The sequence below is a fragment of the Anopheles darlingi genome, chromosome 3 (assembly GCF_943734745.1).
Source record: "Anopheles darlingi chromosome 3, idAnoDarlMG_H_01, whole genome shotgun sequence".
Classification (NCBI taxonomy): Eukaryota; Metazoa; Arthropoda; class Insecta; order Diptera; family Culicidae; genus Anopheles; species Anopheles darlingi.
Window position 1 is genome coordinate 53,974,542 of NC_064875.1, and position 23,155 is coordinate 53,997,696.

General features: G+C 47.0%; 2 protein-coding genes across 7 annotated transcripts in view; one reads left to right on the forward strand and one right to left on the reverse strand.

Moving 5' to 3' along the window:
* Positions 1 to 16,660, forward strand: part of LOC125954975 (calsyntenin-1) — a 73,924-nt gene extending 57,264 nt beyond the window's left edge. For 5 of the 6 annotated variants that reach the window (XM_049685725.1, XM_049685723.1, XM_049685722.1 and 2 more), the window contains exons 6-10: positions 10,174 to 12,292; positions 12,369 to 12,840; positions 15,020 to 15,055; positions 15,130 to 16,478; positions 16,573 to 16,660. In XM_049685725.1, coding sequence (XP_049541682.1) covers positions 10,174 to 12,292; positions 12,369 to 12,840; positions 15,020 to 15,035 — 2,607 coding nt within the window. In that variant the 3' untranslated portion in view covers positions 15,036 to 15,055; positions 15,130 to 16,478; positions 16,573 to 16,660. The remainder of the gene's footprint in view (positions 1 to 10,173; positions 12,293 to 12,368; positions 12,841 to 15,019; positions 15,056 to 15,129; positions 16,479 to 16,572) is intronic. The other variant, XM_049685727.1, reaches the window with a different exon arrangement.
* A 3,470-nt stretch (positions 16,661 to 20,130) lies between these two features.
* LOC125955054 (uncharacterized) lies at positions 20,131 to 21,854 on the reverse strand. Its single transcript, XM_049685889.1, has 3 exons — positions 21,614 to 21,854; positions 21,246 to 21,544; positions 20,131 to 21,149 (listed from the first exon to the last, which is right to left on the reverse strand). The coding sequence occupies exons 1-3, from the start codon at positions 21,717 to 21,719 to the stop codon at positions 20,580 to 20,582; spliced, it is 975 nt and encodes a 324-aa protein (XP_049541846.1). The 5' UTR covers positions 21,720 to 21,854; the 3' UTR covers positions 20,131 to 20,579.
* Positions 21,855 to 23,155: the final 1,301 nt, after the last annotated feature.

Below are 23,155 nucleotides of genomic sequence, written 5' to 3' on the forward strand. Positions count from 1 at the left end.
CGCCTCCATTCGGCTGAAGTCAAACTTCTTGGCGGTTCTGTGACTATGGCGTCGTCTCCACGCGGTTGTTCATCAAAGGTATATACTTTTTGGAACGTATTCTATCTGTTGGAACCATTTCATATACCGTTTAGTGGCATAAATGGCCACAAATAATTCGAATTCGTGGATGTGGTGTTCCGGGGCGCACAGCGGTAGCTGCGGTAATTAATTCAATGTTTCGATATTGATTTTTATTTACTTTACGGCTTCCACAAGGGCTGGCGGTCGTATATTTTCTAAGAAGCCATCATCAACTCCGTTCATCAAGCGTATACGAATACACGAGCATGCAGCCAATACCACGCAGATGAATATTTGCGCGAAGCAAACACTTTTAATGCTTGCTCGATATCGATAGCCGTATGGGGTCAACCGTTGCAATCAATACTCACGGATACAACAACTCGTTTCGACTAGCAACAAATCGTTTCCACGGATTTTTCCACGGATAATGCTTCCCGGCTTTTCCCAATCGCAACTCATTTTTTAACCAGCACTTTTAGTTCTCTTTTCATTGCTGCGCTTCACTGTCAAGACATTATTAATCGCCAATCCATTTTGTATCCATTTTATTGGTTAATTTGATCAGTTCGAGTCACTCCGGCCACGGGGACTCCACCGGAACTTTTGCACCAATTCCTGGTGGAACAGAAAATCAATTAAAAAGCGGTACAAATGTCTGCCCATCAATCATTCGGACACCGACCGGTTGGACCGGTTAACTCTGTCCATGCACCCTCCCCATGCCCAATGACACTATCGGAGGGCGTGTGCGTGTGATCCGCTTTTTGACGAGGGTTGACGCATCACTTCACCAGTTTGTGAAGCGAAAAACATTTTCTTCATTCTGGTTTGGTTTTGGAAAATGCCGAGAGGAGCCGAGAAACTTTTCGTAATCGAGTGAGCGCATGATCACTCCGGACCATTGGCGCCAAATAGAACGCGTTTACAATTCATTAGCTGAACCTATTCCAGTGACTCCGGTATCCGGCCGTCATGGAATATACTGTCCATCGTCCCCTTCCCCCTTTCTGGATTTATTTGATGCGCCCGATATTGATGCGCGCTGATGCGCTGTCGACCGGCATCAAGTTAATCAAAATGCGTCAAACGGAGGTGGAGGTTCCATGGCGCGAGGAGTTCGTGATTAGAGCCCGCTTCATTGTGTGCGCTATTGTTTGGGGCGCGCATTAAATTTTCACCGCTCCTTCCTCATTTAGCTACCCTGTCAAATATCCTTTCAATCCGGGGCTGCGGCTGTTGTGGTCAGAGCTCATTCGACTACTTAAAATGCATATCAGGTTGTGCGCGTACACCCCGAGGCACCACCGAGGTAGCCGGTGCATGTGCACCATAACAGAAAACAATGGCCTGGCCCCCACCCCGGATCACTGGAATGGTCGATAATCGATAAGGCAAATAGCACACAACGTGGAAGAACAGAGCGGCAGGGCGTAGAGAGAGAGAGAGAAAGAGAGAGAGAGAGAGAGAGAGAGAGAGAGAGAGAGAGAGAGAGAGAGAGAGAGCGACATCAACAACCGAACAGGGAAAAGGCGTCAAGTTGGAATGCAATAGACGTGGCGCGCTATGTAGCGGCACTATTGTTTCCGGCATCCGATGGCGCCGCTCCACTCCCGATCCGGTCCGGAAAGGTGAACTAGCCCGGAAGTAGTGGCAGAGAGAGAGAGAGAAAGAGAGAGAGAGTCCCTTCTGGTAGCCGCAAGACCTATCCAACTTTGCACATTCTGCGTTCTACTGCACCGGACTCTATTCATGGACCATGACCGGGGTGGGCGGGGTGGCAATGATGTTCATGCATAATACCCCCGCTCTATCAACTTCCCCTCTCTGCCGCCATTTCACTTAACCCACCACCAACCTGTCCAAACCGACGAGTGGTTATCGCAGTTGCTGTTGCTCCGGAACCTGAACTCCTAGCGGCTGGCGGCACTCCTCGCGTACATTGGCAACGCGGAGCAGCTGAAACAAAAACTTTCGCAACCAGCATACACGTACACGCACATCGTTATACTCTGGGAACTACTACCACTACTACTGCTGCTGCTGGTAGTGCTTCTACACACAGTAATCCTTAGTTTCATTTTTGCCAACATCATACATCATCCCGAGGACAACCAGCGCGAGCCACGAGCCTCCCATCCGGGGAACGGAAAACTTCCCCAACACACACACACACACACACACACACACACACACACACACACACACACACCAGTCGGTGAGAGGCGTGTGTGCACCACGCGCTCGCTCACATTTCTAGAGTGGAGTTAATGCTACCGACACCGGGAATGAAGCGATCCCGGCGGCTGCTGCTGTTGCTGCTGCTACTGCTGCCGCCAGAGCGTTAAGCGGGTTTTCATTGGAATAGTTTTCCGTTGGCAACAAAATTATGGCTGGATGGATGGAAAAAGTTGCCTCCTTCTCCTGCTGTGGTAGTGTTCCAACCAGCCTGCGCCATTTTACTATCGTGTGTGAGATGTGCGAATGCGTGTGTTGCTTTAAAGGACACTTCACATGGAGCAGGAAGGGTTTGAATAATAGATTTAAAGCGCTCTATCGTTCCATCATCAGTACACTCCATCAGTCGTTCCGTGGCTCTCGATCTTTGCGTTGCCAACAACATTTGTTCACTTTCCCGACGGTCTCTCACGATGCACGAACGAACGAGAAGGGACTTTGAACAAATTACAAACCCCAGGACTGTAATTGAGTCGATGTCGACCAGGACCTGGTGATGGGAACGGTGGTTTTTCGAATCCCGATACGATGACAAATGCCCGTCCCGTTTCAAGGACGATCGGTGGACCATTTTTGGGCCATTCTATGACATTCGACATCCTCAGCCGCCACCACAGCTCACCACGGCGCAACAGAGAGTGCCCACGGTTTCATCATTAGGGAACGGGCGACACTGGTAACGGCTACGCAACGGAAAGGCGACAGGAATTGCCATTATCTGTAATAGCTCCTCCCCGATGCGCTCCAATCAACGTCCACCGTTAGTGGCTTCTCCGGTGCTGGCCTTGAACCAGCAGCAGCAAAAAAACGAAAAAACCTTTTGATGATGTTCTTAATCATCCTCCCAATTGCTCTGTATAAATTTCAAGCTTCAATCTGCCACTGGCCTGCTGACTGCTGCGATGTCTTTCTTTCTCTCTATCGGGCGAGACTCAAAGAGGAGTAGGAGCATACATCTTTACAAAAGTTGGCAGCCACTTCTTGTGGACGGTCATGGCTCTGTATCACGATGGAATTGAGCCCTCCCCCTTGTTTCGGCAGTTGGGCTATTTCCTGCTTCTCGACATCGTGCACAGCATCTTGGCGAATGGCATGCCGCAATGGCATTTCCACAGCCGAGACGACGGACAACGTTGGCAGATCGAAGCAAAGCACCCTTGGGAGTTGATGCTTCTGCTACTGCTACTGCCGAGGCCTGTTATTCGTGCCCTTTCGTGCTCGAGCAGACGACCACCGCAACACTGTCACTGGGCTGCCATTACACCGCGACCACTAATCGATAATCTGGATATCAGGACTCGAGCTGCTGTTGCTGCTGCTGCTGCTACTACTCCTCTTCCGTTTTCATTTCTTCATCGCACGGGATATCTCACGCTGGCAACGCGGTGCAAAAGCGTATGCCGGATAGCGGATGAGACAAGACGGGACGAGCGCGCTTCTCACTAGCTCAGCAACTCGCGCCTCAAGAGCTGCTCAACGCTATTTGGCCATCCTGCTCCTGAATAAGGAGTTCCATCACGAAACGAACGGAACAAACCAAAAGCGCTGGGAAAAGTCGTCGACAGTCTCGCCGTCTTGAAGGCGCAGCGCCATTGGGACATGATCAAAACGACGCTGGCCGTGGAAAACCGGAACGTGCCGGATACCGTGGCGTCCGCGCCGCGTTGAAAGTCAAATCGAAGAACAAAAAACCGAAGCAGAAAACGAAAACGAAAAATACCTTCAAGGTGTAGCCCGCTGTGATGTGTTCGTGGCGTGGATGTGTGCGTGTCTGTTTACCCGGTGATACTCCACCCCGCGATGGTCTGGCATCAACTGGCGAGGCAACTGGGTGGAAAAGATATTGCAATATCCACCCACACTGCCTCCACCCATTTTGACGCTTCCGCTCGCGCGCGCTCGCTCGCTCGAGAACGTCATTTCCGCTATGAAACGCGCTCAGGTAAACCCCTTTTTCCTCGTGCCCTGCACCTGCTGTGTGTGTACGATTTTCATTTTTGCCAAAGCAAACGCCTTATTTCCTCTGTCAGGAACTGGAGCTTCGTGCTTGTTCCCGGGTTATGGTTTTTTTCTTCTTCTTCTTGCTCTTTCTTCATGTTCTGCTCGATATTTGCACGCGTTTCATCGTACACAGCAGCAGCGCAAAGCGTTCTGCGACATTCTGCTTACCGGATGTCACCATCACCAGCCACACAGATACACACACACACATCCTTGTCTCGCGTAACGAATTGGATGGTCTGCTTCTGCTGAGATGTCCCTGGAACGGTTATTGCCTTCACTGTGCGAACTGACAGTATCGGTCTTTTAGCCCTTTTAAACGCAAGCAAGACAGTGAAACGGTTCAAATCGCAACACGATGACCAAAAACAGTTTGTTTAGATCCTTCACTTCCACCACAACCGACCACCGACCACCCTTCAATGTACAGTCAATAGCAGCCAAGCGTAACTTCTCCTATTGGCATCGCGCCAACGGGTGCGTCATTTTCTGGTAACTAGGCCATCCTGAATCGCTCTTGCATTGCTGGCCAATTAATGTTTTCCGGACAATGATTATTTGGTACGCCTGCAATCGATTGGTTTTTGATGCGAAAAAGGTAAAGTTAGACAATAGGATGCAGGTATAGATAATATAAAGACTAAATATAAATTTATTCAAATACATATGAAATACTTTTCATCGCTATAACCACGCCTGATTAAACTGTAAAGGAATGTCTGTTCTGTTCACACCAGAAGACAATTTGCAGTAGCTCCCAAAAAACAAAAATGGTTCGTATGTAATCTATACAAACACCTTTTCCTAGTTTCAGCAAATGCGTACCGCATTTAAAATCTCTGAACATCATCAATGGAAGGGGAAGGAATCCCGGAGACGTTGTTGTGTTCAATTTTGCTCTTAAAATCATCCAAGCGAATGAAACCGAATAAGGACAGATGCTACAAGGCATTCGATTTACTACTCGATTTCTGCAGTAACATTCCTTTTGCAGTGTTAGTACCAATGGTAGTCTGAAGACCCTCCTGGAGACTCTATCCTGATCCTTTTTTTGTCTTTGCCTATAATCGATACTGTTCGAAAAAGGAGGGCGGCAAAAGTAACTGTCACATGAGCTGATGCCAAGTGACTACTACTGTCATTTGAGTTTTGAGCTCCAATCCCCTTGGGCTAATCCTGGGGATTTTATTTACTTTATTGGGAATGCTGCGACCGGAAAGGGATGCCGGCCGGCCGGAGAGCTTGAAACCACAGAAATCGGTTTCCACCATTAGCGTCTGGAGCTTTCGCGGTGGGCATTCATTTCGCCAGCACAATACACATACCCGCATAAACTGAGCGCAGCGCAATGCTTTACAGAAGCAAGGAGGCGGTGGTTTCCACCCGAAACCACATCTGAAGAGTGCGCAAACCAGCACAATTCGGGAATTACCTCCCTACTATCCCCATTTGCCGCTAATCACGCTTGACAGATAAATTAATATTTCGCAACAGCAGCAGCAGTAGCCAGAGAGAGAGAGAGCCTGTATTGGTCTTTACCGCACGAATGCTGGTATGCTGGTGATGGCATCGCTCGGATGTAACCAATCCGCTAGCCCCGACGGATACCCGGAGGCTTCAAGGTCGTTTTGAGCAACCGTGGCGCCCAACTCGATAGTTTTCACCACGAATCCAGCAGAGAGCGAACAGTTTCACAAAATGTCCGTACGGTTTGACGAAGGTAAAACCGAAACCCTCGTCCCCCAGGAGACAACGATGACAGCGACCACCGCAGCAGCAGTAGCAGCAGCAGCCGAAGGCACACGGTTGGTCGCCTTTTGATCGTCACCAGCGTGAACGCTACTGGCGGCATCGTCCAGAACACGATTGCCATGTTGATCGTTCCGCGATTTGCTCATAAAGGCCGAAAGGCCCTGCAGGCACCGGCACCCTGGCATGTAGAGGAGAGTGTTATGGTGCTATTCCGCTACAACCCAATATCCCGTACCGTACCGGTGTGAAAGCTACTGGCTCTCTTTTCTACGCTGCGCACGGTGGTGGTACTACATAAAGGATCCTGCTTAAGGAGAAGAGCCAACCTCTCGGAGGTGGTCCTCGGTGGAAGTATTTATGAAGCTCGCTTCCTTTCTCCTCCAGCCTCCACCATTTGCTTTCTCGACGAGGGTGTGGTTGTTGAAGAGCAGAACATAAAGGAGTGCCCCGTCACCCGTACCGGGTGTACCTATGGTAACTTTTGGGCCCGCGAGCCCCGCCAAGAGGCAACGCGCTTAATTGAATGTTAATCCGTAAAGAAGGGCGAACGAATAGCGCGGGCCCGTGGCTGAGAAGCTTGCGAACGAGGACATGGGGCAATGTGCACGGTACGGTATCGCCATGGTAGCTCCGGTCGCTGTTGCTGCTGCTACTGCTGCTCTCTTCATTAGAGGATAATAGATATTGAGTTATGCGCGGGCAATAGAAAAAGAAGGTTATGTAAGAGATAGAAAGGAGCTTGTACCATGCCGCGGCAACGTGTGCGTTGCTGCTGGCGAGGCAAAAAAAAGGGTAGAACTCATCAAGTATTAAGCGTTTGACTTTTGCAGTGCCTTCAGGCGTTAGTCCAATGGTGGTTCTGGCTCTGGTGGAGACACCTAGACTACGAGACGCTTTTGCATATAGCTTAGCAACATTTGCTGAATGATAAATATTCAACAATTATATTCGTTTTTTTCCAATGGATTTAAATAATTTACTGCAGAAGGTTAAAAGTTTATCAATCATTTTAAAATTGTAATCAATATTTAATAAAAACAAAAATTCGTAACATCTATTAGAATTCGAGAAGCCGTGAATGCACTTTTTTTTACTTAAAAGTTATCCTAAAATTGTTCTCCTGCTGTTGAATACCACTTTCGATTATAATTACAATCGTCTTCTACTTCAAACTTCTTGAATTACAACATCAGTAACGATGCCGCCCCAACCATCTTGATAATGAAGGCATCCATTTGTCAGCCATTTTGCCTCCCATATTGCCCCCCCCCCCCCCTCCCCTAATTTGGTGCAATTGCGCAGTTCAACTTCGGGGCAAACAAGTTATTAATCTCTTAACTTTGGCCGCGGTTGCCGCTACCTACCATCGGGATCGATTCGCGCTGGCATCGGGCACCATAAGCCGCATTCGGGTTCACATTTGGATTGAGTTTTGCCGACGTGTTAACTTCTCCATTGAGCGACTCCTTTTGATCGACATAATTTACCAAGCCCTTGGTTGATGGTGGTGGTTGTGGTGGTAATGATGATGGTGATGAACCCCTGAACTCGTCAAAATCGAATCCTAGAGAGTGTTGCCGTCCACGAAAGCCGGGGCCATTTCATTTGCAAGGCTCGTTGTTGAAGTTGTTGAAACCTCAGCACCACTCAGAGGGTATCGGAAAGCCGAAAACTAATAATCGGACACGAAAACCCATCAAAGTTACACGAACCGCGTCCTCACCCCGGCCTGGCCTGGTGAACTTCGGGTAGCGAACCGCGTGGCAAACCCGGTGCTGGCCACCGCCCAGCCATTAAGCCATCTGTATACCAGTCGGTACCATCGTGTACCGTCGGTGGCCTACGTTTCGGGTAGTTTGCGTGTACGCAAACATCAATCATGTCAACAAAACGGGCAATCTTATGGCGGCGGCACCCTTGGTAGGTGGTGCGTTCACACCAGCGCCATGTTGTTAACACACCATGGCCCCAACGAAGGAAGGGCCTACGGGGCTGGCAGAGCTATGGAATGGTGGCTTTTTGCCAGTGTTTGTTGTATGTTTTGGTGTGGCTTTTTTCTGTTTTTTTTTCCTTCACCAAAAAAAAACCCCAAATTGATCGGATTCAAATCAGAAATCAGCCAGCGAGTGGTACAAGTTTGCTTTTCACATTTGTTCAATAGAAATCGCACCAGCAGTAACAGGCAGCGCACTACAGGTCGCGCGGAACACATAGCGCGCACGTGATATCGAAAGTTGTTCGAAGTGGTTTCCACAAATCACTTTCCGGTCTTTTTTATCGAGCTGGAACAGGTGGCACCACTTCTGTCTATAATTAATCAATCCGGTGCCGATGGAAAAGAGGCGAACGTACTTTGAAAATGCTTTGTAAGGCAATTCACTCGTATCCTTATTTTTGATAGGTTTAGTCTGACGAATGAAGCTCTCTACTCAATGAAGATATATTGTAATTTTTTTAACAGATATGAGAACGGGCGAGTCGTATATTTATATATACTATAGTATAGTATTGTAATTGTTCATCAACTTTTGGTGACCTACAAATGAAACGAAATATATAATCAGTTTCTCGGTTCCAAAAGTCTCATAAGTGGTCTTTTCTTATGCAATTTTAATCCAACTTTGTGAAAATTTAAGTGGTTTTGTAGGGTATTTGGTGGGATCCGCTCGATATTTTTTTCCTTCTCTCGATGGAATCGTTCGAAGGAAAAACATAATGAAAGCAAACTTAGTTACTTCTCGCACACGAAACGGGCGTAGCATAGTTCTCTACCGAAATGATGACGTTAACAACCTAAACATCCCCGTCACAAAAGGCTCTGCTGGACGATTCCTCACTCGCACGCACCTTTTAACGACGTGGTGTTGGAACTCCCCCGGGGTAAAGTTTTCTCCGTCAGTCACCGAACGAAGTGAAAAGAGGTCCTGGGGTTCCTTTTCCATCGTCCACCCATCGATGAATAAATTCACGGTAGCGATTAGCATGGGAAAAACTAATTTTCCCAACTTGACTGACCCACCGATGATCCATCTCCACTTGCCACCCCCTCGACGCTCGCTGCTATTTTGGGAAAGGTATTGGCCTGAGCGAGGTGTGTTGGTCACTTCAGGTGAAGGTGTTTCGTAAAATCGATATTCCAGTCCACGCCAGGGGACCCATCAAAGCTGAACCTGAAATTGGAATCGAAAATGAAAATTCCCTGGCGCGACCCAGGGAAACGACCCACAGGAGGACACACTCAGCACAGGTGTTTGCGGTGGTGTTCGACAAGAATCCCTGCTGTGTGGTGTGCTAGTCGCGATCGCATGGTCCACCGCTGGTCGGTGATTTGTCTACGCCACAACAATAAGACCGAATAATATTGCCTCGTCATCGTCACCATCATCATCATCATCGAACACTGCTGTTTTGCTGCCTTTTTTGAAAGACTCCAGAGTCAGCCATCTAGTTGTGGTGTCGTGAGACCACGTGTCTGACTGAGACCACGAGACTGTGGCGTGTCGAAATTCAAATTCTGTCGCTACAACCACTAGAGGTGTTTAACGATTATTTGTTGAACTTTATAGTGGCACTTTGTAATCGCGAAACTTTGCTTTCTTGCTACGGCTTGACATGATTTTGGTACCGAGGCCGAATGACTATGCTGCAACCTTGGTGGATGGTGGAAGAGCGATGGTTGTTCCCCACCACAGGGGAGCAACACCGCACCAGAAGTGATTAGAATGGATGATAATGACAGTTTGGAAAGAGGGAATTCCTTGTCCCCCCGCTGCGTAACATAAGCTTTAATTGCACCGTTACAAGGAGTCCGCGGGACACGTCCACTTGTGTCCCACTTCAAAGCTGTGAAAGAGAGAGAAAGAGAGAGAGAGAGAGAGTGCGCCTGTACAGCAAAGTGCAAGGTATGACGAGGTACGACACGCTATTTGTGGATAGACCGGAGGAAGCTAAAGATATTTTTGGGCGACATCGACCGTTTTTTTTTCAGATTTCCGAAGAGAATGTAAGAGAGAGAAGTGAATGATTCCCAGTAGTCCTGTTCGTTGATTGGATTTTCCGGTGGATGATGGTCGAATTTTAATGGTAATCGTTTGTCCTTTTTTTTTTGGTATTTTGCAGGTCGACGAAGGACGGCTGTACCAGGAGATCATCCGGGTCGAAGCAACGGACAAGGACTGTACACCACTGTTCGGAGATGTGTGCAAGTACGAAATCCTCACGGCTGACCAACCGTTCACCATCGACAATGAGGGTTCGATACGGAACACGGAACCACTGTCGCACAAGATTTCGCACAACCACATACTCTCGGTCGTCGCGTACGATTGCGCGATGAAGCAGTCCGCGCCGGTGATGGTTAACATTCGGGTACGACGCGTTTGCGAAGCACACGTCATGGGAGTGGCCGAGCGCATCGATTACACTGCCAACTCGCTCGAGAGTGTATCGCTGTTCCCGAAGATCCATCTCGAGCTGTGCGATATGCAGTGCAAGGGCGAAGACATGGTCATCCAGTCGTCGGTTTCGCTGAGGACGAAACACATCTCGTTTGGTTGCGATCGCGATGCGACCCAGTGCCTGCGACGTTTGAGCGAAAGTGACCGACAGCAGACGGGCGATAGTGACAGCGGTGGCAGTGGGCTGGTCGATCTGCTGCAGAAGAACACCGACTGGACGAAGGACCTGGTGTACGATGAGGGTGTGGAGGCGATTTTCCACTTTGACGGTAGCTCCGGTGCGATCGTACCAAGGAGTGTGGTACAACCGCAGGACTTTGCCGCCCATCAGTTCAGCATCGTTACGATGTTCCGGCACCACAGCATCGCTTCGAACGATAAGCACACGAAGGAGCACATCGTCTGCAGTGCGGACGATCACAAGATGAACCGGCACCATATGGCACTGTTTGTGCGTAACTGCCGGCTGATACTTCTGCTGCGCAAGGACTTCAACGACGGTGATCTGAACATCTTCAGCCCAGCCGAGTGGCGCTGGAAGATCCCGCAGGTGTGCGACAACGAGTGGCACCACTACACGATCAACGTGGATCTGCCGAAGGTCGAGCTGTACGTGGACGGTGTGCGGTTCGAGAGTAGCGTCGAGGATCGTCACAGCAATCCGGAGGTGATCGACGATTGGCCATTGCATGCAGCGCACGGCATCAATACGACACTCGCGATCGGTGCGTGCTATCAGGGATCGGAGAACCGCCTGAAGCACGGCTTCAGTGGCGACATCTCGGAGATTAAGCTGTCTACGCGAAAGGTACTAACGGCGAACCAAATCCGGTGCGGTACGGACTGTGCCGAGAAGCTGCTACCGCCCGCCGATCACTACCTCGAACCGGAGCAACAGATCCAATCGAACACGCAGATGAACAAGATCGTAATCGAGGGTAGCAACAAGACAAACATTGAGCTGCTACTGCAGCAGATACAGTACATAAACGCGAAGGAAAACCCGACGATTGGGCGCCGCAATATCCAGGTGATGACGACCGTGAGCTGCCCGAATAAGAAGGCAATCCGCCTGCCGACGATCGATACCTACATCATGGTAACGCCATCGGGCAATCAATCAGCCGGTGGTCTCTCGTCTTCGTCTGTTGCTTCTTCGTCGGTGTCCGGCTTGTATAGCAAGATCCTGGACAAACCGCTGACCAGCGACCAGAAGCCACAGATCGTGATCAGCGGAAACTCGAACCATCTCGTGTCCTACCCGGACATCAAGGAGGGAGTTAAGATACTGGCCCAGATTAACATCAGCATCTACACTGGCAAGGACATTCGACCGGAGATGCAGAAGCTAGACTCGTGCAATGTGAATGTGTTCCCAAGCCTTAACCCCGACCACGAGGAGATCACGATCGATGACAAGGACGGTACCGATGAGTCGCTGTTCAAGTTCGACATCAAAACCAAGATCAGCAAGGAGGGCGTTGAAATGATCGGTTACGATACGATCGAAAACTATCAGCACGTGCTGAAGTCACTCGTCTATATTAACAAGAAGCCGGCTTACTATCTAAACCGGGTGTTTAAGCTGACCTGCTCGCAGGTGGACGATCACTTCCGCAGTGCCGAGTACACGCTCACACTGACCGTGCTGCACCCGAAACAGCAGCCGACCTCTTCGGCATCAAACGCTGGGGCATCACCGCCATCGAACGTACTGCTTGCCATCTCGACCGTACCGTCCGAAGGACAGCAGCACGGGGCCGTAGCTGTCGATTCGCACGGTAAGTCCGGCGACAGTTGTTGTCACAACCGTATCATTCGCTAATGCAAAGTTTCTCTCCTTTTTTCGATAAGTAGATAATGCCAACCAGTACGCCCATGCGATGCTGCACTCGCACGATGTGCAGGAATCGCAGTCGAAGGTACGCAGCAGCAACGGTGCCGCACTGATCGGGCACGAGAAGCTTGCCTCGTCGCACTCGACCATGTTGATCGTGGTGATTTGTGCCTCGTTCGTGCTGCTCATCTGCGGTGTCGGTATCGCGCGCCTCCGTAACAACAGCGCGGGCAGTGCATCTGGTGGTTTGATCGGTTCCGGTGTGGCCGGTCATTCGCGCAGCACGGACAAACATCAGCCGTGCCCGAAGGTAGCGGCGGATCAGCAGCTCGATTGGGACGATTCCGCGCTGACCATAACCATCAACCCGATGCAGAATGATAATCTGTCGGACGAAAGCTCCGAGTCGGAGAACTCGGACTCCGAGGACGAAGAGGTCATGAACGGGCGCTACAAAAACGTCAGCCAGCTCGAATGGGACAACTCCACGATGTAAGTGTATCCTGACAGGTCCTAGGGAAAGCAAATCCAATCGAAAACCACTCTCACCAGCACAAACCCATCCCGCATGGGAATACGCACGATGAAATTATATCTCTCGAAAGCTTAGGCACGCTTATGGCAGGCGCGAGGTTGGGATATCGAAACTAAGGACACACCATGGATCCAAAAAAGGGAACAGGAAATCCCCTTTGTTATTACTATTCAAATGGTTTTCCGTTTTCTCGTTCCGTTGGGAGAATGTCACACCAGAAGATGGAACGAATGTAATCCTGCGCTCAGTCCCACTTGTCTGTGTCTCTCTTTCGCTCAAGCTACACCAAAGCTGTCCCTTCAACCGGCAGGGAGTCGATTAGAGCGGAAATGCTATCGTATCGTCATTGTTGAGCATGTTGAACGGTCTGAGCTTTTATCATTTTTTTTCTCATCCACATAATAATGAACTTTTTGAATCACACAGAGTGGCTCTCCTAGTGAGCACAGCACATCTTTACTGTGGGTAGAATTAGCTACGAGGCAAACACCGGCACTGTCATCGGCCGTTGTCATATCCTGCGGGCTTCAATTGTCGCTCTTGTGTCCACGTGTTCACTCTCAGTCAACGTCATTTGTCGGGTGCACAATTCGGGCGCTAGTCCTCATAGCCCAAGGTTATGTGGAACACAAAAGAAATAGCATGGCGTAATAACAATGTTTGACGCCATTTGATGGTGGACAAAGCATTTTTATCCTGCAGTATTCGTAGAATTTGAAGAATTCGAATCAATCCATTTCGTTCCAAAATGTCGCTTTTAATGAGAGCAACAGGTGATGGATGTTAGTAATGGAATATGCGAGTATATGATACTCATTTGAAATAAATACTCGTAATTTTGCTTTTATATCAATTTTCTGCGAACACACAACTAAACACAAATGGTATCTTGGAACCGGATTCGCAGCTGTCACAAGGACTGCCACGATGATCGGTGTACAGCAAGACGTGGTAGACGTTCCAATCGGCGAAAGAAAGCCGACAAAACGGTCCAAACCGCGCACAAGCAGCACCCAGAAATCCGTTTTAGTGATTAATGAACGAATTAATAATTCATGAAACAAAACTCCTTTCACAGTACCATTGCGAAAACAGTTGAACAATTTCGGGCAGAGCATTTTCCTTCCCTCCCACACTTCATGTTCATCTCTCTGCCGTTTCGCAAGAAAACGTTGTTGCTCATCGTTCCAGCTGTACGACAGGATGGTTCATCGCACTGGCACAGATCGGCAGAATATACTTTCATAAGTCGTGGTTCGTCCAACAAGCGCGGGCTCGGTGGGCCCAACTTGTTCATCAAAGTTTTCCCCCAAAAAGTTAGGCGCACATGGTGGAAAGTGATTCCGCAGACGGTGTCTTTGCGATCGGCAATGCTGTCAATCGAACTGGGATAGAATTTCTCAAAGCGGGATCTCGGCAGCTGGAACAGCACCGGCACCGATAGCGCGCAAACGATGATAGCTTCGCAACGAGGAGCGAAGGCTTTGATAAGAAATCTCGTTTCGATAACTAATTTATGAACTGACTCATAATTGATCAAGCTCCGGTTTTCGTGTTCCTCGGTAGCATTTTGTTCGTCCGAAACCGATTCTGGAGATGGCGATGGCGGCGGCAGCGGCCTATGCATCGTGGATTTGAAATTTTGTTTTGCTTACTTTCAAAGCTTCAGCATCATTCTTGAAGCAGCATCCATGGAAATATGTTCCAAATGCTTTTATTTGGGCACACCGGTGGTAATGATATTGATTTAGGACAACTAGCTCCTGCCTTGGGGTATAAATTGGACATGCCGCAAAGCTTAATATTAAACGAATTGATGAAGGTGGTCCCATATGCTCCCGAATTGACAGCATCAAATTAAGGGCATCCAAGTGCCCGCGTGTGTGCACTCTTGTGTGTGCGAGCTGATCCGCCATAAGCAAGATGAATGATAAATGGCAAACCAGAATGCAAATAACCGGTGGATGCTAGAAGCCATTGCGCCCAGTGTAATGATCAATAATACGATAATTAGGCATTAAATCAAACCCGTTTGATTAAACATCCATTACGAGTGAGGTTCGCTAATCGTTGATGTTCTTTTTTTTATTTGTTTTGTTCAAACAATTTTATCCCTCCGCTGCTAACCATGAGCAGTACCACTTGGGATTAGTGCGGAAGGGGATGCGACGGGTGAGATTATTGGTTGGAATAACAATGTAATTTTCTAATGAGTTTCTGGATTTCCCTTTCGCTCCCTTTTGCAGCTAAATAAATACATCCAACATTTTAAAGTATGACAGATTTATAACTACACCTTGCAAAAAGTACCGGTTTATCAGCGAAACTACACAACAGCATAAATCGGCTAGCATGCCAGCCCGCCACCCCGCTAGCCAAGTCGTCAGGCCATCCAGCAAATCAACCCATACAAATCATCTTCGACGAGCAGTGTACCCAGTGCACGTAGAGGCTGGGATTGGGAAACACAAAAAGGATATATATGTTAATAAATATATATGTGCATGTACACACTGAACACTCCCCACTTATATGGACTTCAACACACACACAGACAAACTTTTTCACAATAGTATTGCCGGCGGTGAATAGGGTAGTCACACTCTGTTACGATAGTAATTAGGATGAAGGAAAAACATTACCAACCAACACAATACTTGCCACAAAAGAATACACACTCTCAGATACACGCGATATGATTCCGCCTTCCTAGATGGGGATGCAAGATGATCCCTTTACAGCCCGATGAATGTGGCCCACTGATTTGCAGGATGATGTAGATGAATGACCCTCTTTTTGCACGCGTTTTGATACGTTTGTGCAATGGCGTATGTACTTACAAATGCGGCTGGTGCGGAAACACAGGGGTGGCGCTGGGCTTTGATTGGGTCGGTTGATACACGCATAAACACACACATACACACAGAAAAGCACCCAAATGAAATACGGTCATCAGGAGTAAAGCAAAGAAGCGTTGTCGATGAAAGGGAAAGAAAAACTAGTGATCCGCTTAATGGAACTTTAACAAAATACTGGATTCTATATTACTAAATGGAAATGGAAAGGGACAAACAACACAAAAAAAAACAAATCCACTGAAAGAGAATCGTAGCTATACAGTAGAACAAGAAAAGCGATTTAAGAAGGTAAGGAAGATAGACAAGACGAGCGGGAAGAGAAATGGGGTGAGCTAGTGAGAATGAAAAGTAGTAAACGTAAAACGTGTGTAATAGTGTGTGAGATGTATAAATTGATAAAACAAGAAGCTAAGATAAGAGGGCAGCGCCGCTGCCAGATACGCCAGGAAGGGCTTAGATGTCGATGCTGATGGTAAGGTGAGCATTACGACAACATCCAGTTTATGATAAGGTGACAAACAATTAGTCTATCACGCAACAGAACAGCAAACACGAAAGCAAATCGACACCACATCTACTACTACTAACTACTAACTACTAGCTACTGTAACTACTACCACTACTACAGCACAATCCGCAACAAAACTCAAGGAGGAGAACAGTGCATTCGAACAGAACACGTATGCTAGAATGTACCTCCCGCGAAATTCAGCCACAGTGGTGTCACACACCGCGAGGTAAGTTGATTATTTCTCTCCCAAAAATGTTATAACTGCAACAATCGCTTAATGTATAATCCGTATTTTTATTTATCCTTTTTGCATTCCCCAGTGTCATCCATTTGGATTTCGGCCATTTCCCAATAGATCCAGGGCGCAGGTGATGGATATATGGATGAATCCATTCCGAACGAGAGAAAGAGACCGAGCTTCGTGGGATTTGTGGATTTCATCCTGTAACACCTGTCCACGAGCACTTTCCCATGCAGTTTGGGTTTGCTTCCTGTTTGATTCTGATAATAATGCACAGCAACACTTGGAGCAATGAGTTTCCGACATCCAGCAGTGGAATTGATTTCAAATGATTTAGTAGGCAAACATGACTTGGGTTTGCTCGTTTGCCATATCCGTGGCCATGTAACTTGTTGATTCCATTAGATGCCGATCGTAGGGCCTATGTAGAATTGAATAGGTTTTTTTTTTTTTGTTCTGTTTCATACATTCTGTTGATATGAAACATGCGTGTGACAGTATATCAATCATTTGCCGTTGCCAGCCTGATAATAACATAATAAGTGGCATGTTCGGAAGAGTATAGAAAGCTAGAAAAGGAATTCATTCGTACCGGGTTGCATGCCGGGTGAGAAAGAGCGAACTTAAGCTGATAAAACGCTGGAAGTATTGGAAGGTAATCATTATCGCTTCTACGAGAACGCAGAAAGATATTGGAAGGAAAATGGTATAAATGAAAGGAAAATAAAAGAAAATGTAAAAAACAATAATCAACCAAACAAATCAATCAATCCACACGGAAGCAAGGAAAAGAACATCCAACTCACACGAGAAGCAAATATGAAATCGAGTGAATGTTTGAGAAATCGTTTACATCACCTAGACAGATTTTGAGAAACGGCCCACGCTAGAAGGGGATCAGGAAAAAAATATTTGATCATATGCTGCCCGATGAGTCTTCCGGTCCACCGGAACAATGATCAGCACACAACACCTCTTCCCTGTTCTGTATGCTATCCTCAAGTACTTGCCATCACTTTCGAACGACATATCGTATTTGCATAAGCTTATCCTTAGCGAGTAATCATACTCCTACTGTGTGTCTGTGTGGAAACGATGGTCACGATCGTTTTGAAAGAAACGATCAAGAAACCGTAGCCCAACATGTGAACCAAAAACACACGATGTTGTACATTTAGTTGCCCGTGTTCATCGTTACACGATCTGGTTCCCATCAGTTGGAGCCGGTTGATGAGTGTTATTAGCATGCAACCCCTTTCGCAACAGTGGTTGTAGCGTACCCTAGCTCTATAGGCAATTGATCCGATCATTCAGTGTGCGATTGCTAGTGATTGTGTTGATGGCGTTGTTAATTGAAGCCACTATATCTTCAGCGTTTATTGTGTCATTGTTTTGTGAAGTAATCAAGATAACTCTATTGGCGTAACTAGAACTTGAGTTATGTGTTGTGCACCTTGTGCGTAATGGATCTCTTCGCCCGAAAAAAGAAAACAGCAAACAACTATTTCCACTGATTTCTTTTCCCGTCACCCATTCAGTAGAGCCGTGAATATGCAATTTGCACGAAGCATTGTAGTAAAACGAAATAAAACACGATGCAACAACACCGCTGTAAGCGAAACAGCAGCATTGAAACACCATTAGTGAAGTAGAGAAACCACAAAATGGCAACAACAGCAGCAGCAGTTTTTTAAACTTCCTGCTCCAAACCGTCCAATGGAAATACCAGAAGAAAATGAAACACACAGACGAGCGGTTAAAGTTGAAACCCAGATCTACATTTACATACAGCAGTAGCAAACGCATCGCACATCTAAATTCTACAGAAGCGAAGAAATTGATGTTAAAATGCGGTGAAATCACGTTAGAGACAGATCGCGTAACCAGCAACACAAGGTCACCGTAGGAGTACTGATGAAGTAGAGGTTGATTCTTTCATGTCTCATGTCATGGCAGTCTCATGTCTGTCTGATGTATGTGTGTGTGTTTTTCACGTACGATAATGAGAAAGTGATTGGTACTATACCTTCTTGATTTCTTGCCTAACTGCTTTCGCATTCCTTTTTCTTCACAATGCGGTGACATTTGTACTTTAGTTCTATACTGAAAACCATGAAAAGCTGGTAAAGAATCCATCACATGTTTTCAAAAAGATGGCATAATGTACTCCTCTCCGAATGAACCGATGTTTAGGCAGCGCTACTGTAGCACAACAATAGATACGCAGCACTGCAGGATCAAATTTAGTGTGAAACAAGCATATAAAAGAAACAAAATGTGTATAGTTGACTAACAATGCTCACGTGTGATGCATAAAGAGGACATTATAGAAGATAGATGTACCCTTCCGTCACACAACGATGTGGGCGATGAGTTTTCCAATTTTTGAAACGACTCATTTTTCTCCCTCATTAAACTGCCTCAGTTTCGATTGCCATAGCTTAAACTAATTAAAGAATGAAGATCAGATTGCAAACCAAAATCAAACACCGATACGCAGAAGAAGTAGAATGTTCCAAAGAACCTATCGCCGCGTTATCGAGTAGAAGGTTTGCTGGTAAGGTCGGCCAGATGGTGGAGAGATAAAAAAAATGAACAACCACAGGCAAACCGGTATCAGCTAATGCAGGGAAATCGAATCGATCCGCAGTGAAAGTGATTGAAACGAATTAGCGAAACTGGATAAAAGACACACAGTCCGAAAGGCAGATAATTGTTGGTTTGTAATGATAGGAGTGAGGTTTTCTTTTCGAAATGCAGGTGCATAAAAACGTTCGCTGGTATTCGCAAGAGCAGTGACAAAGAGAAAAAATGAGAAACAAAACATATATATACATATATAAGTATATATACAAATCAATATATATATATATAAAACAATATAACACAAAGTAGTAAACAGGAACTTGATTCATAAAAAAGAACTTGCTCCACAGAAACATTGCTTTTGTATCCACGTTCCAAAATCCTCTCCCCATAAAAACAAACGCGTGTCCTCACCTCTCTGCATACGCAATTCCATATTTCAATGTGCAAGGACAAAGAAATCGATGTATGGATGGATTGTGAATAGGGAAACCACAACACGTTAACCGATTGGATGGTTGGCACAGTCACTCAGTAGATCTGCTTGAAATTGATGATCATATTCTCTTATGCGATCGTCGACGACACTTATCCAGCATATGAGTTACGCAATCGTTGTCGCCACTCTCCCGGTTTTTGCTCCAATGCAGAGTGTTCTCCGTGCAAGACTTGCCCGCATACTTTCAGACGAAAAGTTAGAAACAAAACGATTGATGTTAGAAATTGGCAGCAAAACTGACCAAAAAGAAAATCATACTAAACACAAACCAACACAGAAACAAGCGCCGTACATTAACGATATTAACTGAGAGACGATAGGCACACCTTCCCCCTTAAATGCATAGCTAGCGAAAGAATCCGAGAGACAGAGGTGTGGAGCATAAATCGATACGCAAATGCAGGATATAATCCGCCAACAGGATCCGCTGTAACAAGCTAGAAGAAGGCACTAAAGTAATAAGAGAAAACCAACGGTCAGATATACTCCCCGAAATAATCCCAACAACTATTATGTCTCACTTTTCTTTTCTTTCATTTATGGAATAAAATTTAATTAAAAAAACCAATAACAAATCCTCGTGGCAGCATGCCGTTTACTCCACGGTGTGTGTCCTGTTCATTCAAGGTGTTACTTTCGCTCGCGCTTTAATTTAAACACAATTTTGTTGTAATATTGTTTGTGGAGAAACCTTCATACCAGATCTGAACCCTACGGCCCTTTAAGATAATCGTAATGCTAGAGCAATGGTTGATAAGTGCTTCTTACGCAACCTCAATTCCGCATGACCTGATAAGATAAAATATGCGACATTATTGGCATGTATAGTTGGTTTTTAGACGCCAACTCTAGCACATTTACATACGAAAAGGTAGCGCCTATGGCTCGCCGAAAAAGCGTACAAGTTTATCACCAACTACATCTTATCAGATACCAAATGCATAACAAAGTAAAACATTTCACCACTCTACCAAGGAAGCTTCGTTTCTTCGCCTCTGTCATTATAAAGCAGCACTTTTGTTCACTTTTGCCTTGTAAGCGAGCACATCGAGCACGAGTTGCTCTAGGTCAGCGAATGCTGGGATGTAATAATCCGGCACGGTTTCCACATCCCGACCTGCATCTTCAAGAGTGTCTGGTGTTACACCGCCCGTACCAACGAGCAACGTTTGAAATCCCGAAACACTTCCAAACTTCATATCGAGCTCGGGCTGGTCTCCGACAAACAGTACGCGGCGCGGATTCTCCACGGGCTGTAATCGTTTCATCACCTGGCTCATTTCGTACCCGGGTTTACCGAGAATGTACGGTTTGCGACCGGTCGACTGCGACAACACGTCCACGAAGCAGCCGGGACCGATGAGACGCATGGCTGGACCAACCGGAAGTATCTTGTCCATCGCTCCGGCAATGAACCAACAATCCGGGTTGCTCTGTAGATAGAGCTGCGCCCTCAGCAGCTTAATGTTGTTGCAGTTGTAATCGAAGTCTACTATCACCGCCTTCACCGGTTGCTTATCGGAGATGATGGGCGCTACGACTGCTATCGATTCCGTAACTGGTTCATTGGGCTACGTGCACGCAAACAAGTGGAAGCGACAACATTAACGTTCGTGACGTGAGTCATTCCACAGACAACACTCATCGACCTTATGAGCAATACTTACGCCATCGAGAACCTGGAATCCGGCCTCACGGAGACAGCTTTTGAAATTTGAGCTGCCAATAACGTAGCAGAGACCCTCGAACTTCCTCCACTGCAGGAACTCGATGATGACCTTGGCCGGATGGATAATATCTCGCTCATCCAGCGCGCCTTCCGTCAACTGTTCCAGTTTGCCCCGGTAATCGGCCATCGTCCGGACACTGTTGTTCGAGACGTACACCACCCGTTTGCCGTTGTTTCGAAGGGTTCGTATAGCCAGGCCAACTCCCGGATAAGGATCCCTTAGCATCCACAGCACACCTTTGAATCGAACGAGAGATTATGAAATGGAAAGATATCACACACTGTAGGCTGGTAACACCCACTTACCATCACAGTCCGTTTGAATCATGTCAAAGGAATCGAAAAACTGTTCCTTTTCCTCGATCGGCAACAGCGCCAGATTCTTGATCACTTTCCGTTCCTGGTTCGTCATGTTGATTAACACTGCCGCAGAGAAGGGTGAGATCGTTTAACCCTCGTCAAGCTGGAATCAGAGCTAAAGATTAGCCCGAGCGTAACTTTTCGCTTCCGTAACGAACTCCGGTTGCGGTATGACCGTCGCGAGCGAGTGTTTGATGTAGAATGGGAAAACCCTCGTGAAACACAGCAGCGCCCGTTATGATAGTGAGGGCAATGAATAGATAAGCGCTCTGGCAAGCACGGGCGAATGTCTTAGATGATGCGACGGTTTGGAAGCAGCTCGACACGTTACCTGCTTTGCTTTAGATTTTTACTTGCTTCATTAAAATGATTATTTCACAACGTCTACTTATTCTGGAATATGATCAAAATCATATATTTTATATGCTACACGGTATCGACACCCCTGAGCAAAACTAATGCCCAGAGAGGCGCACGTGGCGGAACAAAAGACCAACTTTTGGAAGCATTAATCGGAGGAGTGTCTTCAAAAATCTCGTATAGGTTTTTGCTAAGTTGCACTTAATCTTGAATAGATTTTTATGAGTTTCTCAAACTTTTCTTCCTTTTTACCACCTTTTTTTCCTCGTAATTTGGAAAAAACGTTAAAAATTTTCAAAAAAAATCACGGGCGTTAAGCTCACAACCGTTTACTCTAGCGTCCACTAGGAGGCGGGCACAGAAAGCTCCGTCATTCACCCTATTAGCAAAAGGTATGCAATGGCGCCGCTTAATGTCTAAGCGGCCAATTTTCAGGACCTATCATGGCCGCTTAACAGCCGCTAAGCCGATAGCTGTTTGAATGAAACAACGGAGCACATTGTTAATTGCACCCAGCACAGGACCTTCGGGAAGCAACAAGTAAAAAACGCAAGACGAAGAACGCACGAGAGCTTGCAACCGGAAGACAGCATCACGGAACTTCTCGTCCGCCCCCGTACCAGCCCCTCAGCCCGTGACTTCAACGGATAAATGGGCAACGCATTTTCCCGACATTTTCCCGCCATTCGGTAGCGGTTCGTACGGAATCGCGCATCGCAGTGCGCCGGAAGAGGGCGGGCTGTGGCTATAAAAGGACACGAGCAGACCACGCCAGGCTGCTAGTTGTGTGGCAGCAGGCAGGCAGTCTGGTTGGAATCCGGAAGCCCGGAAGTGTCGGTTGCACCGTTGCTCGATTGCTTGCCAGTACAGAAGGTTGGTTGGAGTGCGTTGGACAACACTAGCCAGACGGATTTGACTCTTGCTGCTCCTCTACCTCCTCCACCAGCTGCTCTTTGTGTAGTGAGATTGTGCATTATGGTGAACAGGTTGTGAAATCAAACAACATCGGCCACCTGTTACTCCGAGTTGTAGCATAATAATCGAAGAAAGGATTTTAGGAATCTGTCCCCGAGTTCACACGTTGAGTGTCTGGCATCCAAAAATGGATAAAACTGTCATTGCAGTGGA

Bases quoted from the DNA above. Each gene is read 5' to 3' on its own strand.
- LOC125955054 (XM_049685889.1), bottom strand. From the start codon at position 21,719: ATGACGAACCAGGAACGGAAAGTGATCAAGAATCTGGCGCTGTTGCCG. The intron at 21,545-21,613 runs GTAAGTGGGTGT...TTCGATTCAAAG, and splicing joins GATTCAAACGGACTGTGATG to GTGTGCTGTGGATGCTAAGG. The intron at 21,150-21,245 runs GTAAGTATTGCT...GCGTGCACGTAG, and splicing joins GATTCCAGGTTCTCGATGGC to CCCAATGAACCAGTTACGGA.